The sequence below is a fragment of the Heptranchias perlo genome, chromosome 1 (assembly GCF_035084215.1).
Source record: "Heptranchias perlo isolate sHepPer1 chromosome 1, sHepPer1.hap1, whole genome shotgun sequence".
NCBI lineage: Eukaryota > Metazoa > Chordata > Chondrichthyes > Hexanchiformes > Hexanchidae > Heptranchias > Heptranchias perlo.
Window position 1 is genome coordinate 65,302,958 of NC_090325.1, and position 24,809 is coordinate 65,327,766.

The window sequence follows — 24,809 nt, forward strand, 5'->3', positions numbered from 1 at the left end:
TTTTGAAAGTGTTCCCTTCTCCCAAGTTCAAATCCTATATTAAAAACCAAGTTCTAAACTCAATTTTAAATCAAATCTCCCAAACATCAACTTTCTTTCTTAAGTTGCTGCAAAAGCAAGTGGAGATGGTCCTATTGGCAGAGGTGGCCCTGTTGGCAGAGGTGGCTCGAGTGGAAGAGGAAGATTTGGCGGATTTGGCGGTCAATCAGGTGAGGATATTTAAAGCTTAATATTTGCTTTGTATATGTTCAAAAATTAGGTTTTTTTTCCTGGTTAGCTGGGTGTCTAGTTTCCAAACACGTAAATCATGATGTTTGACCGGTGACCCATGTTCCTTCCCCAAGTCCAGAATCTTGGCGCAGGTTGGTAGAACTGAGATTTGGCGGTGGGGGTGTTGGTACTGCTCGAGGATAACCAGCTAAAGGCATCGTTTCCTTCTGCTTGTCCAGCTAGTGTATCTATCCATTAGGGCATTGTTTTGCAGGATTGTCTGGGGCTGAGTGAAGAATTGCAGTTCCAGTAACGGGGCTCTTCTCTTCCTCTATTGTTCTCCTCACCACCCACTCCCCAACTCGAGTTTCCATCAATTAATCAAACTAGCTGGTCGTCATTAACAGTGCCCTAGAGTACTGCAGACATGTCTGGCTCAGATATTCAGTTACTGAATCTGCCATAGAAGGTTGATTTTTTTTTTGGTTTGGAGCTTCATCGGCCAAGCGTGTCGTTTCCAAAGAGATTTTAAGTATTTGCTACAAATGCTGCATTGAAAATAACTGCAAGCACGTGCTGACTGCCTCGAGTTATGGTGTTAAGGGCTTCCCTAATGGCTTAGTTGGTAAATGAATTGTCCAATGTAGAACTGAGTCATATGAAGGGAAAGTTCCTGCATTAAATAATCTTAGTCGATGCAGTATTGATGCTGTGTGCCGTCATAGGTGCAGTGTGTCAATTGGTTGCCTTCTGTGCTGTAACTTCTGATTCTTGTGATGTGCTACAGTTGGGGCAAGCCCCTAATTTGTTATCCAGTGTCTCCAGCTGGAAAGTGCATGTGAAGGCATTGAGTGAGAGCAAGGTGTGGACTGTGATGGCCCCATTATTTTATAGCATGCGGATGCTAGTTATCTAGGCTCTTGTAGGAATACTGAGCAATTGGACGAGGCACCAAGGATCCCCCACATCCTTGGAACAGTATTCCATGCATGAGTTATTGACCTCCAGAGACAAGGTATTTGGGTAGGGGGGTATTGTACTTCTCCAAGCAATTTCTTCACAAGTGAGTCCACATCAGTTCTATATGATCATGTTTTGCTTTCTGATGGTTAAATTGGTAAATATGATCTGGGTCCCAGCTTTAATCTCTGGTCTATATGGCTCAACATAACGGTGCATTTATCAATTAACCATCGTGAAAGAAAGCACTTGCATTTATATAGCAACTTCACAACCTCAGGATGTCTTAAAGCCAGTGAAGTACTTGATGTGTAGTCACTAGCTGAGTTTCCCCACATTACAAGAATTTGTGTTTAGTGAAGTTTCATAAACAGCAATGAGGTAAATGACCAGATAATCATTTTTTAATACATGTTGATTGAGGGATAAACATTGGTCAGCACAGTGGGAGAACTCCTTGCTCTTTTTAAAAAAAATAATGCCATGGGTTAATTTACTCCCACCTGAGGGCAGATGGAGCCTCTGTTTAATGTCTCATCTGAAAGATGACACCTCTTAACAGTGCAACACTCCCTCAGTACTGCACAGGAGTGTCACAAGATTGAGGTTTGAACCCGTGGCCTTCCGACAAGAGTGCCACCACTGAGCCAAGGTTAACAACAAGCAGCTAAATCTCGGGCAAGGTGAGATACTGTTGCTGTCCAGTAACATCTGCCAGAAAACGATTTTTTTTTTCCACCCCACCACCCCAGTCAAATAGCTTGCTGGCACATGCTGTTGCTGTTAAGAATGATTATTTGAGATACCCGAGTGCCCATTGGACAATACCGCAGCATGAGTCTCTATCTTGACACAGGGATAGACACAACCAGGAAGGACTTAGTGTACCCGGGTGCTCTGTTTTGGGAGTTGTGGTTTGTAGGTGTGATCTGGAAGAGAGGCGCACGTGCTTTAGTATTCTGCATAATTTTTACCGGAGTAAACACAAGCGGCCCTGTCTCTCTTCTCTCATTTAAAACCCCCACCCCACAAGCAGAAATTCCTGGATAGCAATCAGGAGTAAAAGCCCTAACTTCCTCCCTTGCTCAGGAGTACTGTGGTGAATTGGACGGTCGCAGCTGACATCAAGTAATGCTCCACAAATGTGGTATCAAAGCTGGGACCATTTTACATTTGTATGAATTAGCACTACACTGGTTAGTGTTAACCCACTGCAGTATCAGAGATTTGTTACATTTCATAGTAAATGTATTTGCAGCTTTCTTTTCAATGATTTATAGGTGATGGCAGTGCATTTGGTTTAAGTCGTGGAAGAACGGGATTTGGCTCTGCACCTGCAACAAGAGGTGAGATGTTGGGCTTCTCTGGTGTAGCAATGCATACTTTTTGGTGTTTTCTATTTTTAATTGCCTGATAACATTTCCTTCCATCTTCCTCACCTGAGTTGTACCATATTTCCCGATTGCTAGGGTAATTGGCTCCCAGAGCTAGGATAGGATTCTGTGAAACAGAATGAGTACACGTTGAACCACATTGGGTGGGCTGCCTGCTGACTTATCTTGTTTTCTTTCCTCCACCCTGATAGGTCAGACTTGATAGTACATGCAGTGGTATTTACCTGAGTCCCAAGTTTTATACTTTGGCCTACTTCATCTAATTGTAGCTGGATCAGTGGAGGAGTGCTACAGTTGGCCTTTGTTCTTGGGCTGCGATGGGTGAAAAATCAACAGCGAATGTCAGAATATGATCAGATGAAGCCCAACAAAAATTGGTTATGTAATCTGCTCAAATGTCATCTTCATGCGTGAAGACAATTTGGGCAAGACGCTGAAAGCTAATACCATCTCTGGAACTGTGCCACCTTGATAAGAGGAGTTGAGAACACAAAGCTTGGCAAATAAATTACTGACTTTAAGCACTCCATATGGCAGTGCACTGATATACCAAGCTACGGTGCTATGACGCCACTTTTAGTAAATATTTTAATCAGTTTGAAATAGTTGTACCCATTTATTTGCAACTCGTTTAATTGCAGCTCCTGTTTTAATGCGACCATTTCTAAAGTCCTGTATTTCCTCCATACTTTCATTAGCAATTCCATTTATTGCAATTCCTGCTTATATGCAGTGTGGCGTGCAGAAATCCTGCTTTGAGTCTTGTCACCTTTGACCCTGAGGCTTTCACCCCTCCATCTGATTGGGATCGGTGGTTAACACACCTAAATACTGGTTTGACCTGGTTTCCACCTGTTAGTGTTATGTGGGTGAGCGTGGAATGGAAGTCAGTTTTGCAGATGGCTCAACAAAAGAGTGTATGATTTGTCGATGTGCGAGCAAGTGGATGTTTTGAAGGAAGTGAGGATTAAAAAGCTAGTCTCTCAGAAGCGTGGCATTTCTGAATCTCTGGTTTCTAGAATTCTGAAAAGAAAACAACTGGCTTGCAGGACTGGGGAAGAAATGTGAACTGAGTTAGGAAAATGAAAATGCGATGGCCAATGTTGAAGTGCTGGTCGGTTGGTTTAATCATGAGCTCAGAACATCTGGCCTGTTGAAAGTGAAAGCTGAAGTGAATGAGCTTGCTAAAGAACTCGGTGTGGAAAACTTTGAAGCATCAAATGGATTCCTGTGCCACTGGAAAGTTAGACACAACTTTGTTTACAAAAAGCTGTGTGGTGAAAAAGCAGACAATGACAAATCTGCTGCTGATGAATGGACTGAGCGTTGCTGCGTTTGTTGGCAAGGGTATCCACCTGACTGCATTTACCAATCTGACGAGACCGGACTTTTTCTGCCTGATCAAACCTACGGGGTGGGGGTAGGAGAGAAGAAAAGAGGGAAGGTGAGTGGTGGCAAAATGAGAAAAGAATGCTGTACGTTATTGTTCACTAACAAAAACTGGCTTGCACAAGGCGAAACCTCCAGTGATCGGGCAAAGCAAGAACCCTCGTTCTAAATGTGAAAAATTTTCCAACTGGTTATGAAAGCAGTGCTAATGCTTCGATGGCGTAAACAATTTTTGGAAATTGGCTGTAGTCTTGGGATGAGAAAGCGGCACAAGTAGGCGATGCTTATGATGACTAATGCCGCTTTCTATGATGTGGCTCTTAATCTTTCTCACATGAGGGTCCAAATTTGTACCATCTAACACCAATTCCATCATCCAGCTCCTCGGCCACAATGTCATTTGCAGCATGAAGCAGCACTACAAGAGGCAATTTCTGCGTAAGGCGGTTTCTGTTTTAAATTCTATTGAGGAAACTGGCATTTTACAGGTTGTGAAAAACTATAGCATGTTGGATGCTATGCACTTATCAGTAGAGCTTGGAATACAGTGATTCCCCACTGCATCAGTAACTGCTTTAGAAATTGGTTTCCAGCGAGGATAACAATGATCCAATCGAAGTTGAGGAGTTTGATGGAGATTCCCGGTGGTTTGAGTGAAGTGGAGTTAGATCTTTGTTATGGATGATGACCTTGATGTCGGTGGACAGGTGACTGATGCTAAAATTGTTTCTTCTCAAAGACTCAAACGGGATGTAAATGAGGAAATTCCCAAAATTAGAGAGGTAGATTCTGCACTGCACGTTGTGTGCTGATTCATTGAGTCAAAGGATGAGCTAAACATTTGAATTTCATTCACTGGAAGGGAAAGTGTGGAGGTAAATGATTTCTGATTGACACCAAAAAAAGTCACGGAATTCTTTGCAACATAAAAAAAATCCTGAGACGTGAGTTTTTTTTTAAGATGCAGTCGCTCTTGTTGTAGAATGTACAAAATTTAGGTGCATAAAGGTTGTTATGCGCCAGACCAGCCTTGGTTTTTGTTCCTTCCCACAATGCAAATTCCTGTTTAACTGCAATTTGCGAGGCTGTATTAGGAATCTATTTGGTTTTAGTTCTCCTGCAAAATAATTGAGTGGAATATCCAATTCTGAAACCTACTTGTGTGGTAAATTTGTAATAGTACATTTTAATGCAGTTACCCTCAAATTGATACGATAAAAAAAATCCAATATTTACCTAGTTTTCAAACCATTAACAGAGTTTGATATTCATACTTTGAAAATTTAAATTGCAGGTGGTTACAGGGGTAGAAATGAAGAACCCTTTTCTGGATCTAATTCTACATTGAGAGGTGAGTTGCTCATTTACAGAAGGCAGCCATTCAGCCCATCGTCTCTCTGCTGGCCCTTTGTTAGAGCAATCCAAAACTAACCCCACTGACCCACTCTCTTCCCGTGACTTCTGTCTTCCTCTGCTTCAAATATTTACCCAATTTTCCCTTAAATGATGCAATGGTCTCTGCTGTAACCACTGCCTGTGGCAAAGCATTCCATGTTCCAACAGCCCTCTGTGAAGGAAATTTCTCCTAACCTCCTGTCTCTCACTCTTGGTAATTTTAAATTGATAACCCATCATCACTGACTCCACAACTAGAGCCATTAGTCTTTCCCTATTCACTCAAAATTCTTCATAATTTTAAAAGTCTCTGTTAAATCTCTTCATTTTTTTCTGCTCCATTGGAAATAGTCCTTGTTTCGCCTCATAACTATAGTTTTCCATCCTTGACCTCATCCTAAAGAAACTATGTTATATGGCTTCACACAATAGAATGTTCAAGGACATTTTTAATTCACTTTTAACAAACTCTTGATATTGAAGATATAAACTGAAATGGCACCGTCCTGTAGCTGATCAATGAAACCGGTCTATTTTGTAGTCTGAACCACTTTCAAAATTAAAAATGCAACCTGATGGCTGAGTTAGTTTTTAGCTTGTGCCCCTTACTGCAGAGGAGTCTTAAATATTTGCATGATCCAAAAAGTAATTGGGTGGATTTTTTTTTTTGTAAGTGTAATAGTTTTCTGGGCATGTAAAGCAATTTGAAATCAACAATGTAAAAATCAGACATGAGCATGTTCCAGTCCCCTCTTTCTTGCCCCCTCCTTTGTTTTTCTGGATGAGGCACGATGGGTTGGTGCTTGCATCCTCGCTAGTAGTTGGTTACAGACATGAAATTATTAGAGGCCTGCTTTACAGTTGTGATGCTTTCCATTTCTAATTTTTAAAAATTATTTGTTCGTGGGATGAGGGCGTCGCTGGCGCGGCCGGCAATTATTGCCCATCCCTAATTGCCCTTGAGAAGGTGGTGGTGAGCATTGCCAAGGTAGACCTTCAAAAAGATGAAATGGGAGAGAATCACTAAAATATTTTAGCCATGCAATGGTGTGTTTGGCAAAGTGAGTGGGAACATATGTATGTGCTTTCCTTCCTTCCCCCTTCCTTTTTCTCCTTCCTTCTGTTTCTCCCCCTCGCGCGTGCCCTCTTTCTCCACCCCCCCCCCCACCCCTCACTGAAATGCAGTTTAACAAATAAGTTGTATGTTCTTTTTAGGTCGTTGGGATTCTTGCGATGTTGAAGGTGACAAAAACCAAGGTATAGTCAAGCTTTCGCAGGCAGCTTATATTAAGAGCTGGGGGGTTTTTAACATTCTACTTTTTTAAAAAAAAGTAGATTTGATTTCCCATTTCTTGCATTTAAGACTACTTTTTATATTTCCATTTTCCTATGTTGAGTAAAGTGCAGTAAATGCTACACTAACTGTAGGCAGGATAGTGCAGCTTGAGCGTTGCTTCATGATGAACCAGCACCCAGTAGAGGGAATTTTATTTTTTGTGGGGTGCAATAATCAACTTTCATGCAGGAATTGTGGAAAACTATTTGTTCCTGCTGGAAAATTGAATAATGTTTAATGATCTGTGTTGTACTACAGATATAGTTCTAAGTGCAACTATGACATGCTAAACACTTTTGTATGTGCATGACGTGGGTTTTAATATAATGCAGCAGGAAGCTTCTCACGAAATCTTGACCAGAGGGATCGTAGAACCTGGAACAACAACAGGTTAAAGAACCATAAAGTTCCTGACTGTGTCATGTTTTGATCCTTATGGTGCCCAGATGAGTTGGTGGGAAGGCTCCTGCTTTTTCTCTTGTAATCCAAGTAGATGCCGATATTGTAGAAATGGTATGATTTTGGGAACATGAATTAACATGCACGTACCTCCTAAGGGTGCATTTGTGAAAAGCCTTTTCTTGTAGTTATGTAAGTAACCAGTAACTGACAGTACACTTAATCCAGAGTACTTTCTAGCAGTTGATATGCTACTAAGATGCTAAAGAAAGACTTGCATTCATGTAGTTCCTCATCACATCGATCCTTAAATGTATAATTAGTTACTTTGCAGTGCATTGACTTGATTTTAAAATTCTCCTCCTTGTTTTCAAATCCATCCATGGCCTCGCCTCCTCATCTCTGTAACCTCGTCCAACCCTCTCATCTCTACGCTTTTCCAATTCTTGCCTATTGCGCATCCCTGGTTTTAATTGCTCCACCAATGGTGGCCGTGCCTTCAGCTGCTTAAGCCCTAAGCTCTGGAATTCCCTTCTTAAACCCCTCCACCCCTCTCTCTCTCCTCCTTTTAAGACGATCCTTATAAGCTACCTGTTTGACCAAGCTTTTGGTCACTTGTCTTAATATCTCTTTATATGGCTGCGTCAAATTTTGTTTGAAAATCGCTCCCGTGAAGCGCCTTAGGGTGTTTTACTACGTTAAAGGTGCTGTATAAATGCAAATTGGTGGTTAAGTAAACACAGCAAGATCCCACAAACAGCCAAGATGAATAACCAATGAATTTGTTTTTGGCAGTTCTAATTGAGTGAGGAATGTTGGCCAGGACTCGAGTCCTAATTTTTATCGAATAGTGCCATAGGATCTTTTTACGTGAATTCGGCCAAAAGATGGCACCTCCTTTGGTTCACCTTTTGAGCTCAAACTACTGGCATGGGGTTTGAATCTGAAACATAAGTCCCAACCTACCTGAAGAGCAGGAATCTTTAAAAGACTTCTTCCAAGTGGCCATTTTTCTTACGAACCTAGATAGTGTTGGGAGACTAAGAGTAGGAGCACCGCTCTTCAATTTAATCTTGCCCTTGCCCATCATCAATTCAGGGTTCATTGTGAGTGGGAATCCTGGCTGTTTTTACCCCTGATCGACTAACTTCCTGTGCATTGTTTTTTTTTCTTTTAAATTTCAGATTGCTGGTATTTAGCTTTTGATGTCTCAACATGTGCAACCTGGCTGGGTATTAATGCTGTTTATAAGTATTGGCTCATACACAGCCGATTCCTGTTCAATCCACAATTTTTAATGGAGGAAGGAGAAATCTCAACAAATGTTTAGGCCCCATTCATGCTGTCTGCAGTGAAAGCAGCAGATAGTTCCCTAGTCCAAGGCTTCTCCTTTCATATCTTGCATTCTGTTTGAAAAGACTATGATAACTTGACTTTCCTTTTCCCACCTCTCTCCTTGCAACCTAATTTCCATACACTCCTCCCAGTAATGACACTGGTATTGCTGTTGCGATAGATGGCTGAAAGCACTCGATGCTCTGCTTTGGTATATTGATGTGCCTAAATGTTTTTGTTTTGTATAAATTAATCTTGATTTAATTTTTCTCCTATCTCAACTACTCTACCCCCTGCCCAAAAGAAAAAACTGTGCCTAAATAACATTGCACTCTTGGTTATAATAGGATATTGAGACTTAAATTAAGTTTGTAATAATACAATTGATGTGTTTCTTTAAAGGCCCCAAAGTGACCTATGTTCCACCTCCACCACCCGAAGAAGAAGGTGCCATCTTTGCTCGCTATCAGACTGGTATTAACTTCGATAAATACGATGAAATTCTTGTGGACGTTTCAGGATTCAATGTTCCACCTGCAATACTGGTTGGTATTGAATTCTATGAATTTGCAGAGCAAATATGAAACTGCATTTAAAGATCATGTAAACATCACTCTGGTCATTTATGCTATCCTTATCTGTTGGAAGGTTTGCTTGTCTGCACGAGGCCGATACCCAAGGGTTGTGGGATTAGTGCTTGCCGTCTCGAATGTTTATAAACATTCAACTTTCAGCATTGTGCTTTGTTCTTTTTCTCTGGGATCTTGTTCAAGTCGGGCAGTGAGACCTTTCATTGACAACTCGAGGGTTCTGTTTGTATATACAAGAAATAAATATCTTGCTGTTGTGAAGTGCTGCAATCCTCTGGTATCTCGTCCAAGTGGCCAAGCTTCATTTGTGAGTCTAGGCAGTGAATGCCGGCAGGCTGTTTGATTATGACCAGCTAAATCTGATCCGGTTGTCGTCTGATGTCCACGCACCTACACCATCTGACTGGAGTAACTAGAAAACATCTACGAGCAGCAGCCTTAGCTTTTTTGCTCCTTCCTAACTAGAGTGCCCAAGTCAACAAGCCAACTATTGTACCAAACTCCTTCCCTGGCTGAGGTATCTTTGTATGGATTGGGAGTTGAACCTGGTTCTTATATTTATAGCTTACTATGAAACTAAATGGTGCTCATAATCATTAGGCCACCAAGGAAGCTTATCCAGCACCGTTTGGATATGGGGAATGGGATGGGAGACACTCTCGCAGAAGCATGGAGTATACTTATGAAGCATTTACATTAATACAGTGTAGGTGATCACTGACTAAAGGGATTATCCAAAAATTGATCTTTGTGTATGAAATTTTTGAGTGTTGCTTTTGTGCAAATTGGACTGGAGTTATGAAAGACCATTACGATTCGATTTCAACAAGTGATAGTTTGTAAAGGTGTATATATAATTGAACCACTAAACTGTTATGACGTGCATCATATTTTCTCAATCTAAAAAGATCCTTTTATCAATTTGTAGAACTCTCAAATCTGTATTAGATGTAGCCTGATTGGATTTACCCCACATGTACTGTTCCATTTTGACATAGGAACATATTACACCCCCCTTGTGGTATCCTGGATACAGTAATTAGCTGAAGTTTGGTGAGGAAGAGAGTTTTTTTGTCATTTTTGATTGCACTTTCCATTCAAACAAAAAGATTCTTTTCTAGAGAATGGGCAGTATCTGTGACAGACTGAACAGCTATCATCCCTGTTCCTTGTCGCTCAAACACAAGCGAGTATGTACTTTTAGCCCATGCCACAGGATATTTTTTCCACACAGAAAGGCAGAACATGATATGGAAAAATAAATATGAATGCAAGAAAAGTAAAGAACATAAGAAATAGGAGCAGGAGTAGGCCATACGGTCCCTCGAGCCTGCTCCGCCGTTCAATAAGATCATGGCTGATCTTTGACCTCAACTCCACTTTCCTGCCCTATCTGCATATCCCTCGATTCCCTTAGAGTCCAAAAATCTATCGATCTCAGTCTTGAATATGCTCAACGACTAAACATCCACAGCCCTCTGGGGTAGAGAATTCCAAAGATTCACAACCCTCCTGAGTGAAGAAATTTCTCCATCTCAGTCTTAAATGTCCGACCCCTTATCCCGAAACTATGTCCCCTAGTTCTAGACTCTCCAGCCAGGGGAAACATCCACTCCCCCTGTCAACTGGTACGGTAGCATAGTGGTTATGTTACTGGACTAATAATCCAGAGGCCTGGACTAATAATCACGCCGTGGCAGCTGGGGAATTCAAATTCAATTAATTAAACAAAATCTGGAATAAAAAAAAACTAGTATCAGTAATGGTGGCCATGAAGCTACCGGATTGTTGTAAAAACACGGTTTACTAATCCCCTTTAGGGAAGCAAACCTGCTGTCCTTACCCGGTCTGGCTTTAATGTGACTCCAGACCCACAGCAATGCGGTTGATTCTTAATCGCCCTCTGAAATAGCCTAGCAAGCGACTCGGTTGCACAATCTCGCTACACAAAGTCACAATAAGAATAAAACCAGACGGACCACCCGGCATCGGATCACTAGGCACTGGACATGACAAAGGCACACCAAGCCCAGTTGACCCTGCAAACTCCTCCTCACTAACATCTGGGGACTTGTGCCAAAATTGGGAGAGCTGTCCCACAGACCAGTCAAGCAACAGCTTGACATAGCCGTACTCATAGAATCGTACCTTTCGGCCAACGTCCCAAACTCTTCCATCACCATCCCTGGGTATGTCCTGTCCCACCGGCAGGATAGACCCACCAGAGGTGGCGGTACAGTGGTGTGCAGTCAGGAGGGAGTGGGCCCTGGGAGTCCTTAACATTGACTCCGGACCCCATGAAATCTCATGGCATCAGGTGAAACATAGGCAAGGAAACCTCCTGCTGATTACCACCTACTGCCCTCGCTCAGCTGATGAATCAGTCCTCCTCCATGTTGAGCATCACTTGGAGGAAGCACTGAGGGTAGCAAGGGCACAGAATGTATTCTGGGTGGGGTACTCCAATGTCCATCACAGAGTGGCTCGGTAGCACAACTGCTGGCTGAGTCCTGAAGGACATAGCTGCCAGAACGGGTCTGCGGCAGATGGTGAGCGAACCAACACTAGGGAAAACCTACTTGACCTCGTCTTCAATCTACCTGTCGCAGATGCATCTGTCCGTGACTGTATTGGTAGGAGTGACCACCGCACAGTCCTTGTGGAGACGAAGTCTCGTCTTCGCACTGAGGGCACCATCCAACGTGTTGTGTGGCACTACCACCTTGCTAAATGGGATAGATTCAGAACAGATCTAGCAGCTCAAAACTGGGCATCTGTGCGGCGCTGTGGGCAATCAGCAGCAGGAGAATTGTATTCCAGCACAATCTGTAATCTCATGGCCCGGCATATTCCTCACTCTACCATTACCAACAAGCCAGGGGATCAACCCTGGTTCAATGAGGAGTATAGAAGAGCATGCCAGGAGCAGTACCGGGCGTACCTAAAAAATGAGGTGCCAACCTAGTGAAGCTACAACACAGGACTACATGCATGCTATAGACAGCTAAGCGCTTCCACAACCAACGGATCAGATCAAAGCTGTGCAGTCCTGCTGCATCCAGTCGTGAATGGTGGTGGACAATTAAACAACTAATGGGAGGAGGAGGCTCCATGAACATCCCCATCCTCAATGATGGCGGAGTCCAGCACATGAGTGCAAAAGACAAGGCTGAAGCGTTTGCACCCACCTTCAGCCAGAAGTGCCGAGTGGATGATCCATCTCGGCCTTTTCCCGAAGGTTGAAGCCAGTCTTCAGCTAATTCGATTCACTCCACGTGATATCAAGAAACGGCTGAGTGCACTGGATATAGCAAAGGCCATGGGCCCCGACAACATCCTGGCTGTAGTGCTTGAAGACTTGTGCTCCAGAACTAGCTGCGCCTCTAGCCAAGCTGTTCCAGTACACCTACAACACTGGCATCTACCCGACAATGTGGAAAATTGCCCAAGTATGTCCTGTCCACAAAAAGCAGGACAAATCCAATCCGGCCAATTACTGCCCCATCAGTCTTCTCTCAATCATCAGCAAAGTGATGGAAGGTGTCGTCGACAGTGCTATCAAGCGGCACTTACCAATAACCTGCTCACCGATGCTTAGTTTGGGCTCCGCCAGGACCTCTCTGCTCCAGACCTCATTACAGCGTTGGTCCAAACATGGACAAAAGAGCTGAATTCCAGAGGTGAGGTGAGAGTGACTGCCCTTGACATCAAGGCAACATTTGACTGAGTGTGACACCAAGGAGCCCTAGTAAAATTGAAGTCAATGGGAATCAGGGGGAAAACTCTCCAGTGGCTGGAGTCATACCAGGTACAAAGGAAGATGGTAGTGGTTGCTGGAAGCCAATCATCTCAGCCCCAGGACATTGTTGCAGGAGTTCCTCAGGGCAGTGTCCCAGGCCCAACCATCTTCAGCTGCTTCATCAATGACCTTCCCTCCATCATAAGGTCAGAAATGGGGATGTTGGCTGATTGTTCAGTTCCATTCTCAACCCCTCAGATGCTGCACGCAGGCACGGACTGCTTCATTAACATCTGGGACAACATCCATGCTTGGGCTGATAAGTGGAAAGTAACATTCGCCCCAGACAATGACCATCTCCAACAAGAGAGAGTCTAACCACCTCCCCTTGACATTCAATGGCATTACCATCGCCAAATCCCCCACCATCAACATCCTGGGGGTTACCATTGACCAGAAACTTAATTGGACCAGCCACATAAATACTGTGGCTACAAGAGCAGGTCAGAGGCTGGGTATTCTGTGACAAGTGACTCCCCTCCTGACTCCCCAAAGCCTTTCCACCATCTACAAGGCACAAGTCAGGAGTGTGATGGAATACTCTCCACATGCTTGGATGAGTGCAGCTCCAACAATACTCGAAGCTCGACATCATCCAGGACAAAGCAGCCCGCTTGATAGGCACCCCATCCACCACCCTAAACATTCACTCCCTTCACCACCAGCACACCGTGGCTGCAGTGTGCACCATCTACAGGATGCACTGCATCAACTTGCCAAGGCTTCTTCGACAGCACCTCCCCAAACCCGCGACCTCTACCACCTAGAAGGACAAGGGCAGCAGGCACATGGGAACACCACCACTTGTACGTTTCCCTCCAAGTCACACACCATCCCGACTTGGAAATATATCGCCGTTCCTTCATCGTCGCTGGGTCAAAATCCTGGAACTCCCTTCCTAACAGCACTGTGGGAGAACCTTCACCGTACAGACTGCAGCAGTTCAAGAAGGTGGCTCTCTACCACCTTCTTGAGGGCAATTAGGGATGGACAATAAATGTTAGCCTTGCCAGTGACGCCCACATCCCATGAGCAAATTTTTTTTTAAAAGGCCCTCTTAGAATCTTATGTTTCAATGATATCACCTTCCATTCTTCTAAACTCGAGAATATACGCCCATTCTGCTCAATCTCTCCTCATAGGACAACCCTCTTTATCCCAGGAATTAATCTAGTGAACCTTTGTTGCACCACCTCCTAAGGCAAGTATACCCTTCCTTAGGTAAGGAGACCAAAACTGTGCACAGTACTCCAGGTGTGGTCCTACCAAAGCCCTGTACAATTGCAGCAAGACTTGCTTACTCTTATACTCCAACCCCCTTGCAATAAAGGCCAACATTTGCTTTCCTAATTGCTTGTTGTACCTGCATGTTAACTGTGTTTCGTGTACAAGGGTACCCACATCTCTCAACACCAACATTTAACAGTCCTTCACCATTTAAAAAATATTATGTTTTTGTATTTTTCCTACCAAAGTGAATAACCTCACAATTCCCCACATTTTACTCCATCTGCCACCTACTTGCTCACTGTCGATATCCCTTTGCAGACTCTCTCCTCCTCACTGCTTACTTTCCCACCTAGCTTGGCTACATTCACTCTGTCCCCTCATCTAACTCATTAATATAGATTGTAAATAGCTGCGGCCCAAGCACCGATCCTTGCGGCACCCCACTAGTTACAACCTGCCAACCTGAAGTTTGGTGAGGAAGAGAGCTACTCTCCATTTTCTGTCCATTAACCAATTCTCAATCCATGCTAATATATTACCCCCAATCCCATGACCCCTAATCTTATGTAACCCCCTCTTTTATGTGGCGCCTTATCGAATGCCTTTTGAAAATTTAAATATACTACATCCACTGGTTTCCCCCTTATGTCCCAAACATGTTTTTTGTTATCAAAATCCATCTTTCTAGGCCTAAACGGGATTTTACAAGTCAAAAATTGGGCTTCTCTTTGTGCCTTTTTTGTATGTCCATATTTAGAAACTCTTTCCGTTTTTAAAAAGTAGTTCCCTTCCTCATGGCCCCCTCCCCCTCATTAATAAAAATTGTAAGCTTAGGTATTCCAATACTAATGTGAATAATTTGTGACCTAAAAGCAACAATCTGTTTCCTTTTCATATTTGTTTTCAGAAATTTCATAACTGCTACACACTAGTGACAGTCCCCACGGGAGTTTTTTTTGACAAACTCCATTATAAAAGGTGTGTACACAGTAATCCAGCTCAGTGTAAAAAGACAAATAACTAAAACTTGCTTTGTTTTTTGTTCTAGTCATTTGATGAAGCTCATCTGTGTGAAACTTTGAACAAGAATGTAAATAAGGCAGGCTACCTGAAACCTACACCAGTCCAGAAACATGGGATTCCAATTGTACTCTCTGGCCGTGATTTGATGGCTTGTGCCCAAACAGGCTCTGGGAAAACAGTGAGTTGTAGAAACTGTGAAACTGCATGAAACTGATCATCTTAAAAATGAATAACGATCCTTGTGCTGATGATTATATAAATTGCTTGTGTACTTTGACATTAAGACTTGGCATTCTTGAGCTAGGAAGGGGTAAACTACCCAACAGTCCTACTCCTGATTATTATTTCTGATGCATATTATCTAGGCTAGCACAATCGCTGCTTGGACAGTGATTGCTGCTGTCTCTGTGCCTTAATTTAAGTCGCTGCCTTGACGATCAAGGAGATAACTTTTTTTTCCAGCTAATTTTCTTACCTTGCTCTCTGTTCCATTGGCACCTGCAGCCCTCTGATAACTTATCCAAGTCGCTATTTTCCATGTGTGATCTCATGGTGAATGTCCTTGCTCAAAGCCCATACACTCGCACTTTCAAGCAGGAGTTACTGGATTGTAAGAACCTGAGCTTTTTTTTCCCCTCCTTTAACTCAGGTGCTTAAGCAGGTTGTCGCTCTTCCTTTTCTGTGTTAATTACGATCAACCAGTGACTATTATTTTCTGTATGTAATTGTCATAGGCTGCTTTCCTGTTGCCAATAATAGAAATGCTGCTGAGGGGGAATGCAGCATCCAGCCGATTCAAGGAACTACAAGAACCAGAAGTAGTCATTGTAGCTCCAACACGCGAACTGATCAATCAGATATATCTGGAAGCTAGAAAGTTTTCTTATGGGTAAGTAAATAAAACAGTGAACGTAGTTTGTTAGAAGACATGTATATTGCCGAAATTACACAGCAGTTGAGTCAATATTTGTAAGAAGGTATATACCTTTTTCATCAGAACTGAAGACTAAAAGATAAGTATGTTCGTAAGGTTGAAGGGAGAGGGGGATGCAAATCTAGATGTACCAATTAAAGAGGGAGTTAATGGGCTGAATGATCTTAAGATGGCTGCAACTTCCACCCAGAAGGACAAGGGCAGCAGGTGCATGGGGACACCATCACCTACAAATCATTTACCATTCCGACTTTCATAGTCTACTGTAACCTTCACTGTCGCTGGGTCATAATCCTGGAACTCCCTACCAAACAGTGTTATGAGAGTGCCTTCACCACATGGACTGTAGTGGTTCAAGAAGGCCCACCACCACTTCAAGAACATCTAGGTATGGGCATTGGTTGCAGGCCTTGCCAGTGATACCCACATCCCAAAAAAAATTTTTAAAGAAAGGATTGTCTGTGAGGTAATGGAAAGATATAAAAAGAATATGCAAATTGTTGAGATGGTGATGAAACATGGGAGAGCCTCACAGAAAAACATCAGGAAATTGGAAAAGGGAGGATAACAGAAAATGCAATGCAGCAGAATTCAGAACCATGAAAAGAGGAGAGAAATGGACTAACACCGTGAGCACAGACCCCTGCCAGTGCTGGACACTGACTAACCAGCCTCTCATCACAGTACTGCTGCTATAAAGAAAATGGAGGATGTGCCATGGATCTGCAGTTACTGAAATTAATGTTCAGATCAGACAGCTGAAGAGTGCTTAGGAGAAAAAAAGAGATGCTATTCTTGAAACTTGTGTTGAGCATCCTTGGAAAACAAAGACACAGGTCAGGGTGGGAAGGGGAAATGATAGAATCATAGAAGTTTACAACATGGAAACAGGCCCTTCGGCCCAACATGTCCATGTCGCCCAGTTTATACCACTAAGCTAGTCCCAATTGCCTGCACTTGGCCCATATCCCTCTATCCCCATCTTACCCATGTCACTGTCCAAATGCTTTTTAAAAGACAAAATTGTACCCGCCTCTACTACTGCCTCTGACAGCTCGTTCCAGACACTCACCACCCTTTGAGTGAAAAAATTGCCCCTCTGGACCCTTTTGTATCTCTCCCCTCTCACCTTAAATCTATGTCCCCTCGTTATAGACTCCCCTACCTTTGGGAAAAGATTTTGACTATCTACCTTATCTATGCCCCTCAATATTTTATAGACTTGTATAAGATCACCCCTCAACCTCCTACTCTCCAGGGAAAAAAGTCCCAGTCTTTCTAACCTCTCCCTATAAGTCAAACAGAGCTACAGGGAGGTCAAGGTCACACTTTATTTGCGAAGGGGGTCAATAATGAATGTGTTCTGAAGCACTGTTCTTTAGCTAGTATAAATTTACCAATGTCAAAGAAATTTGCTTTGTTAAAACCCTTGCTGGTGTGTGGTAAAAGTTGCCTAACCTTTTTAATCTACATATTAACTTATGTATCCTGTTGTGTTTTTCAATGTTGCAGAACTGTTATAAGACCTGTTGTGGTTTATGGAGGAACAAGTACAGGACATCAAATCCGTCAGGTTTTGCAAGGCTGCAATATATTGTGTGGCACCCCGGGAAGACTTTTGGATATTATCTCTAAAGGAAAAGTAAGCCTTTGGTCTGTCATTGCCTCCCCAAAAACTTAATTTACTTTAATGTGTTAGCATCCGGCACAGGATTTTGCTATCTTGTGGTAGCACAACTGGGCTGAACATCTTGAGGCTACGAGATTAGTGATGGATTGTGCATTTAATGAGCAACATTCAAATTATTTCTTGTGTTAAGGATGGAGGTTCTAGTATCTCATTAACGGTAGAAATGGTGGTGTCTCTAAATGGTCCCATCCACCACAATACTGAGGGAGGAAGGAATGTTTGCTGCCTGATGGGCTGCAAGTGGATAAAAGCATAGACATCCCAGCTCTGAAGTGAAACATTGCCCACCATTATTCTGACTTTGGAAATGGCTGCTGTGACTCCTAACCTATAACTATAAAGGATACATCCTATATAATGCAGAAGAGTGCTGGTAAGTTGTAGGAATGTGGGACCATTGCATCTTTTCCTCAGATAACATGGAGATAATGGGGGTAGATTTTTGTCTGCCGTCTGAGCAGTAATCTGGCAGAACAGATCACCTGCTCTTTATAGAACCTGCCTGATTATTATTCGATTGAAGTCAATTAAATGGAAATAGGGCTGGTTCTATAAAGGGCGGGCAATCTGATTTGCCAGGTAAAGACAAAAACCTATCCCTGCTTTCCAATGCAGATCTTGGCGGCTGACATTCCTCTCACCACTTGTGGGCCATACAATTTAATGGTAGTTTGACACATACCAATTCAGACTGTGCGATTACTATTGAGACTTACCACCTTTCTTCATTTCTAGGTTGGCCTTGGTAAGGTGCAATACTTGGTATTAGATGAAGCAGACCGGATGTTGGACATGGGATTTGAACCAGACATGCGGAAACTAGTCAACTCCTTTGATATGCCACCTAAACAAAACCGCCGGACTTTGATGTTCAGTGCTACCTTTCCTGAAGAGATTCAAAGGTAAATTGAAACATGTGCATATTTAGAAACATTATTGGAATGTTTAATGAGCTCCTTGAAAGTCTGTTCATGCTTAAGATCTGTACTGAACTATCCTAGCTAGGATATGAGAGTTTTAAACAAATTAGCAATGGATTGAATCCATATACTTGTCAAAAGTGAAACTAGCTTTTGTCTAGTCTTGGCTCGGTAGTCCCTTTGACCCATGCATCAGAGATTAAAAACCAGCTATTGTCCATTATGCTCCCAGCCTAACTTGATGTGAATGTTGCAGTTATCTAACTGCTGTCTCCATTACTTGAAGGAGGAGCCAAGCTGCATTCAAACAAAACTCCAACTGTGTAATTTGCTCAGTTGTGCACGACTTGCAGTTGCTTTTGAATGTAGCAGACACTCATTCAAATCCGGCAAGCTGTAGTAACAGTGTTTGGGCTTTTTTTTGAAGTTGCGCAATGAATTTTGTTGAGTCGCGTTGATTGGAAAATTCAGAAAGATAGGTTAGGCCAGTTTAACTCTCGGGTTGCAAAGACTACAGAAAATAATGAATATGATGTATACTAACTACAAAATATTATAGATCGTGGCCGTTTGTTTTTCTTCAAGCTAATTTATATATTGTCTATTGCAAATGTATGTTACTTCTTCACCTATTAAATAAATTCAGAGGGGAGATTAGGAGAAATGTTTCAATGCCGCAAGTTATAATCTGGAATGCACTGCCTGAAAGCAGATTCAATAATAACTTTCAAAAGGCAATTGGATATATACTTGAAGTAAAAATTTGCAGGGCTGTGGGGAAAGAGCAGGGAGTGGGTCTAATTGGATGGTTTTCAAAGAGCTGATACAGGCACAATGGGCTGAATGACCTCCTTCTGTGCTGTATGATTCTATGACTTGATAGTCTGAAACGAGGTCTGATTTTCTGCTTTTTGAAGATACAAGGAGATACAAGAAAGATTCTTTTTGGAGGCACAGGATAGATTCAGTAGCTAAAGTAATTAATGGAAAGATTTTCTGTTCTGCACTTGCTATCAAAAAACTTGGTTATTAGATATATCAGGACCAGTTAAAGTACTTGAGACCATAAGGAGCTGATGTTTTACTACATTAAAGGTGCTATATCAATGCAAGTTGTTGTTTGCTTTGGAGAGTAAAGTGTTGAGTAAGAAGGGTAAAGACTCAAATGTAAGTGCACCATAGAAAAAGTTGACTTTAATATATTAGAAATTTTATTTTTCATAACACTCATCATTTGTCAAGTATCCCAAAGTACTTCATGTACATGTGGCAGCTATCAGCCAGATCCCACAAATGGCAGAGATGATCATTTTTTTTGGTGATTTCGGGAAGAATATTGGCCAAGATCCCAAAAGGGCTCCTTGCTCCTCCTCCTCCTTCCCTCCCTTCTCCCCCCCCCCCCCCCCCCCCCCCCACCAAAAGAAAATAGTGCCACTTGATCTTGAGTTACGCGAACAGGCAGGTGGTGGAGCTTTGGGTTTAATTCTCATCAAAAGATGGAAAACTGACCATGCAGCATTTTCAAGTCCGGGAGTAGGGAATTGAACCTGTAACTTTTGAGTCTGAGGCAAGAGAGCTGCCAACTGAGACAAACTAACCTGACACTCAACCTGCTGGCTGCATTTTGAGCCTATGGTGATTTGAATTTTGTCGTTAACATTTCTTGAAAGTAAAGCTGAACTTTTAAATGATTACTGGATTCTGTTCTTCAATGGCAATAGAATGCAAGAGTGTCAGATTTATCATGAGGGGTTGCATTTAAAGCTTACAGTTACAAGTAACTAGTAATTTAAAAGAAGATTCTAGGAACTGAGACGGGCATTCAGTTGATTATATTTTCTAGGAAAAAGCCGCCTGACTCAAAAAATGCATTCCTTTTGATGAACATTATCCCCCTTTTTATATAAATAATGAGTTGAGATGCAAATGTTTTTTCTTTACTAAGCTACAAGATGGAGATCTCATTTTTGGCTTTTTACAGTAGAAAGTTTCTCGGGAGTAGTTTCCCTGGCTTCACCCATAAGCGGTGCAAGATAAATTACTAAAGCAATACTGTTATTGGAAAGGCATGGTTTAATCAGGGATAGTCAACATGGATTTGTCCAGGGAAGGTCATGCCTTACAAATCTGATTGAATTCTTTGAGGAAGTGACAAGGAGGATTGATGAGAGTAGTGCAGTGGATGTTGTCTACATGGATTTTAGTAAGGCATGTGACAAGGTCCCACATGGCAGACTGGTCAGAAAAGTAAAAGCCCATGGGATACAGGGAAATGTGGCAAATTGGATCCAAAATTGGCTCAGTAACAGGAAACAAAGGGTAAAAGTTGATGGATGTCTTTGCAAATGGAAATCCGTTTCCAGTGGTGTGCCACAGGGCTCAGTGTTGGGTCCCTTGCTGTTTGTGGTATATATTGATGATTTGGATTTGAATGTAGGGGGCATGATTGGCAAATTTGCAGACGACACAAAAATTGGCCGTGTAGTTGATAGTGAAGAGGATAACTGTAGACTCCCAAGAAGATATCAATGGGTTGGTGGAGTGGGCAGTAAAGTGGCAAATGGAGTTCAACCCGGAGAAGTGTGAAGTAATGCACTTTGGGAAGGCAAACAGTAAAAGGGAATACGCAGTAAATGGAAATATATTGAGAGGGGTAGAGGAAGTGAAAGACCCTGGAGTGCATGTGCACAGGTCCCTGAAGATGGCAGTACAGGTAGATAAGGTTGTTAAGAAGGCATACGGAATGCTCTCTGTTAGCCAAGGTATAGAATACAAAAGCAGGGATGTAATGATGGAACTGTATAGAACGCTGGTAAGGCCACAGTGCAGTTCTGGTCACCAAGTTACAGGAAGGACGTAATTGCTCTGGAGAGAGTGCAGGGAAGATTTACAAGAATGTTGCCAGGGTTTGAAAATTGCAGTTATGAGGAGAGATTGGATAGGCTGGGATTGTTTTCCTTGGAGCAGAGGAGGTTGAGGGGAGACTTGATTGAGGTGTACAAAATTGAGGGGCCCAGATAGAGTAGACAGGAAATACCTGTTTCCCCTAGTGGAGAGTTCAAGAACTAGAGGACATAGATTTAAGCTGATTGGCGGAAGGATTAGAGGGGGCATGAGAAAAAACATTTTTACCCGGAGGGTGGTGAGTGTATGGAATTTGCTGCCTGAATTGGTGGTAGAGGCAGGGATCCTCAACTCTTTTTAAAAAAAAAAAAAGTACCTGGACCTGCACCTAAAGTGCTGTAAGCTGCAGGGTTACGGACCGGGTGCTGGAAGGTGGGATTAGAATGGGCACCTAGTTGTTGTTCTTCGAGCCGGCGTGGACACGATGGGCCGAATGGCCCATTTCTGTGCTGTATCTTTCCTATGATTCTATGTTCCCCTAATTTTTCTGTCCAATAGCTAGGTAAACAATGGTTAGACCCAGAGGTCGTAAGAGAACTTTTAGCATGTGAATTCTCCTTCCTCTCCGAATGCCCAATTGCATAAATTGAGGCACAGGTTTTTGATCCATTTAAGTGGTTTTATTTACATAAGCTAGATAAAAGAACAGTACACTGTTTAACACATATATATTTCCCTATAGTACTTGTTCAATAAAGGGACCACGTACTTTCTCTTTAAACATGACCTAAAACAGAAGTCTGCTTACTGTAAACTTGCTCAGCCGAAGTCCCCTGGTTATGATGGCAGTGACTTTTTAAAACACAACTTTTTGGCTGCTGGCTGCAAGATGCAGTTGCTGACTTCTTTCTCAAGACTGGCTCTGGACTGCCAATATAATCCTGTCTGAGGAAGCATCTGTATTCCCCCTCCTGCCCAGTCGGTCAGAGGATGTTAGCCAATCAATGACCTTGTTCTCTTCTCAAAGTTCACACACTAATCCGTCAAGTCAATACCCAGACTCTGGCCTACCATTTGATTTGTAACCAGGTATCTTCTGAAACAAAGGCAGCAGACGGCACACCTCATGAATGATTTATTTGTTTGAATTAAACAATCAGTATTGAATGAATAACAAATCTTTGGTTAACATCTTTGCCATTGTTAATGTACTGACCCCTGGTGATTACAGTTACCTCTTCAGACACCCATTGTGTGGGCGATAGAAATCTGGCACCTCGTTGAGGATTTTCCCAGACAAGTCGTCTGTTTTGAGTTGATTAGATGCTTTGCATGACTTAATGTTAACCCCTTACATGCTGTTTTGAGATGTAGAAAATATATTTAAAAGTTGAATAGATTTTTTAAAAAATACATTTTTTTTGTCACAACAAAGTCTGTGTACACAGGCAGGATCTGTAGATGAGCCAGAATTCTTATGGAAGCTTTATCCGAAGGTGTCAGCCATGGCTTAGTGGATAACACCCTCACTGTGGAGTCAGAAGATTGTGGGTTCAAGTCCAACTCCAGAGACTTGAGAGCATGTAACCTAGGCTGACACTCCAGTACAGTACTGAGGGAGTGCTGCACTGAAGGGAGTGCCATCTTTTGGATGAGATGTTAAACTGAGATCTCGTCTGCCTCCTCAGGTGGACATAAAAAATCCCCGGCACTGTTTTGAAGAGGAGTAGGGGCGTTCTCCCCGGTGTCCTGTCCCATATTTATCCCTCAGTCAGCTTTTCTAAAAATAGATGATCTGGTCATTATCTCATTGCTGTTTGTAGGACCTTGCTGTGTGCAAATTGGCTGCCGTGTTTCCTACATTACAACAGTGATTAAGTTTCAAAAGTGCACAGATTTAAGGTGATTGGCAAGAAAACCAAAGGCGACATGAGGAAAACCTTTTTTTACGCAACGAGTAGTTATGATCTGGAATGCGTTGCCTGAAAGGGTAGTGGAAGCAGATTCAATCGTGGCTTTCAAAAAAGAATTGGATAAATACTTGAAGGGAAAAATAATTGCAGGGCCACGGGGGAATGAGACTGACTGGATTGCTCTTAGAAAGAGCCGGCACGGACTCGATGGGCCGAATGGCCGCCTTCTGTGCTGTAACCATTCTATGATTGGCTGTAAAGCGCTATGGGACGTCCCAAGGTCGTGAAAGGCACTATATAAATGCATGTCTTTTTCTTTAAATGCCAATTATATACTTGGTAAACACATTCTCTATGTAAGACCTGGATGGGTGAACCACTGCTTGCCATCTATGTTCAGGATGTACCATTATGTCTTGAATTATACACCAGATGTTTCTCTCTTTAGTTCAATTTAAGTTGAGTCTCAATTGACAGCTGGGCTCTGCATAGGGTAGGAATATTGTCATGGTAATATTGAGGTTTACAAAACTCATTCTGTGCCCTTGCAGCCCTATGCTTCCTCCATGTTGAACATCACTTGCATGAATGTTTATTCTTCAGTTGATTTTGGTGGGGGTGGTGTGGGTGTGGTGGAACACATTGGGGATTGAACCTGGGACCATCTGGTCTGTATGGCTGAATTAAACACCTGAATAGATTTTCTGCTGGAGTTCCCCAATCTTGGTGGCAGTTTGGGAGGACACCAGGGAAATTACAGTGCTGTTTACCAGCTGAGCCATTGGTGGAGCATTGTTGCTTACATTGTTCTTCTTCATATCCCTTCCTGGTAACCTATTCCATGAGCCTGTTACTCTTTGGGTGGGAACATTCTGCCTGACATTCCTACTTCTAGTTTTGTAATTTTTTAATTTGACTCTTGGTTTTTGATTAATTCCCCCGTAATGAGTAATTTACCTGCATCAGCTTTGTTGTCTGAAGTTCAGTTTGGTCAACTCAAAGAAAACAAAAGAAGCTTTCTTGACCATTTCTCAATTAATTCCTGATGCTTTGAATCATTGCTTGCCTCCTCCTTCTGATTGGATGACAAAAACTGCATGCATTGCTCCAATGGTTCAGTTAATAGCCATCTTACCTCTTGAGTCGTGAATATTATGGCTTCAAGTCCCACTCCAGGACTTGAGTGCACAATCAAGGCTAATGCTCTAGTGCGTATTACAGCACCCCTTCGGTATCGGCGGTATCTAAATACCCACCTACAGTATAATCTCATTTGTTTTGTGCTCTGCCTCTTTGACAATTCAACTCTTTTTTAAAAAAAAAAGCAAATAATTTTAGAAAAACTGCAGCCTAGCACTTGCCTGATGGCTTCATTTTTATTTACCAACGCCCAGATTGATCATTACTGGTCCAGTTACAAATTTAAGACTCCAGTCTCTGCTTTATTC

At 42.5% G+C, this 24,809-nt stretch overlaps 1 protein-coding gene across 4 annotated transcripts in view; it reads left to right on the forward strand.

The window, feature by feature from the left end:
* ddx4 (DEAD (Asp-Glu-Ala-Asp) box polypeptide 4) overlaps positions 1 to 24,809 on the forward strand; it is a 103,887-nt gene that overhangs the window by 49,426 nt on the left and 29,652 nt on the right. For all 4 annotated transcript variants that reach the window (XM_067985949.1, XM_067985967.1, XM_067985974.1 and 1 more), the window contains 9 exons: positions 105 to 209; positions 2,451 to 2,516; positions 5,248 to 5,304; positions 6,564 to 6,605; positions 8,821 to 8,963; positions 15,086 to 15,238; positions 15,795 to 15,949; positions 17,507 to 17,636; positions 18,420 to 18,586. In XM_067985949.1, coding sequence (XP_067842050.1) covers positions 105 to 209; positions 2,451 to 2,516; positions 5,248 to 5,304; positions 6,564 to 6,605; positions 8,821 to 8,963; positions 15,086 to 15,238; positions 15,795 to 15,949; positions 17,507 to 17,636; positions 18,420 to 18,586 — 1,018 coding nt within the window. The remainder of the gene's footprint in view (positions 1 to 104; positions 210 to 2,450; positions 2,517 to 5,247; positions 5,305 to 6,563; positions 6,606 to 8,820; positions 8,964 to 15,085; positions 15,239 to 15,794; positions 15,950 to 17,506; positions 17,637 to 18,419; positions 18,587 to 24,809) is intronic.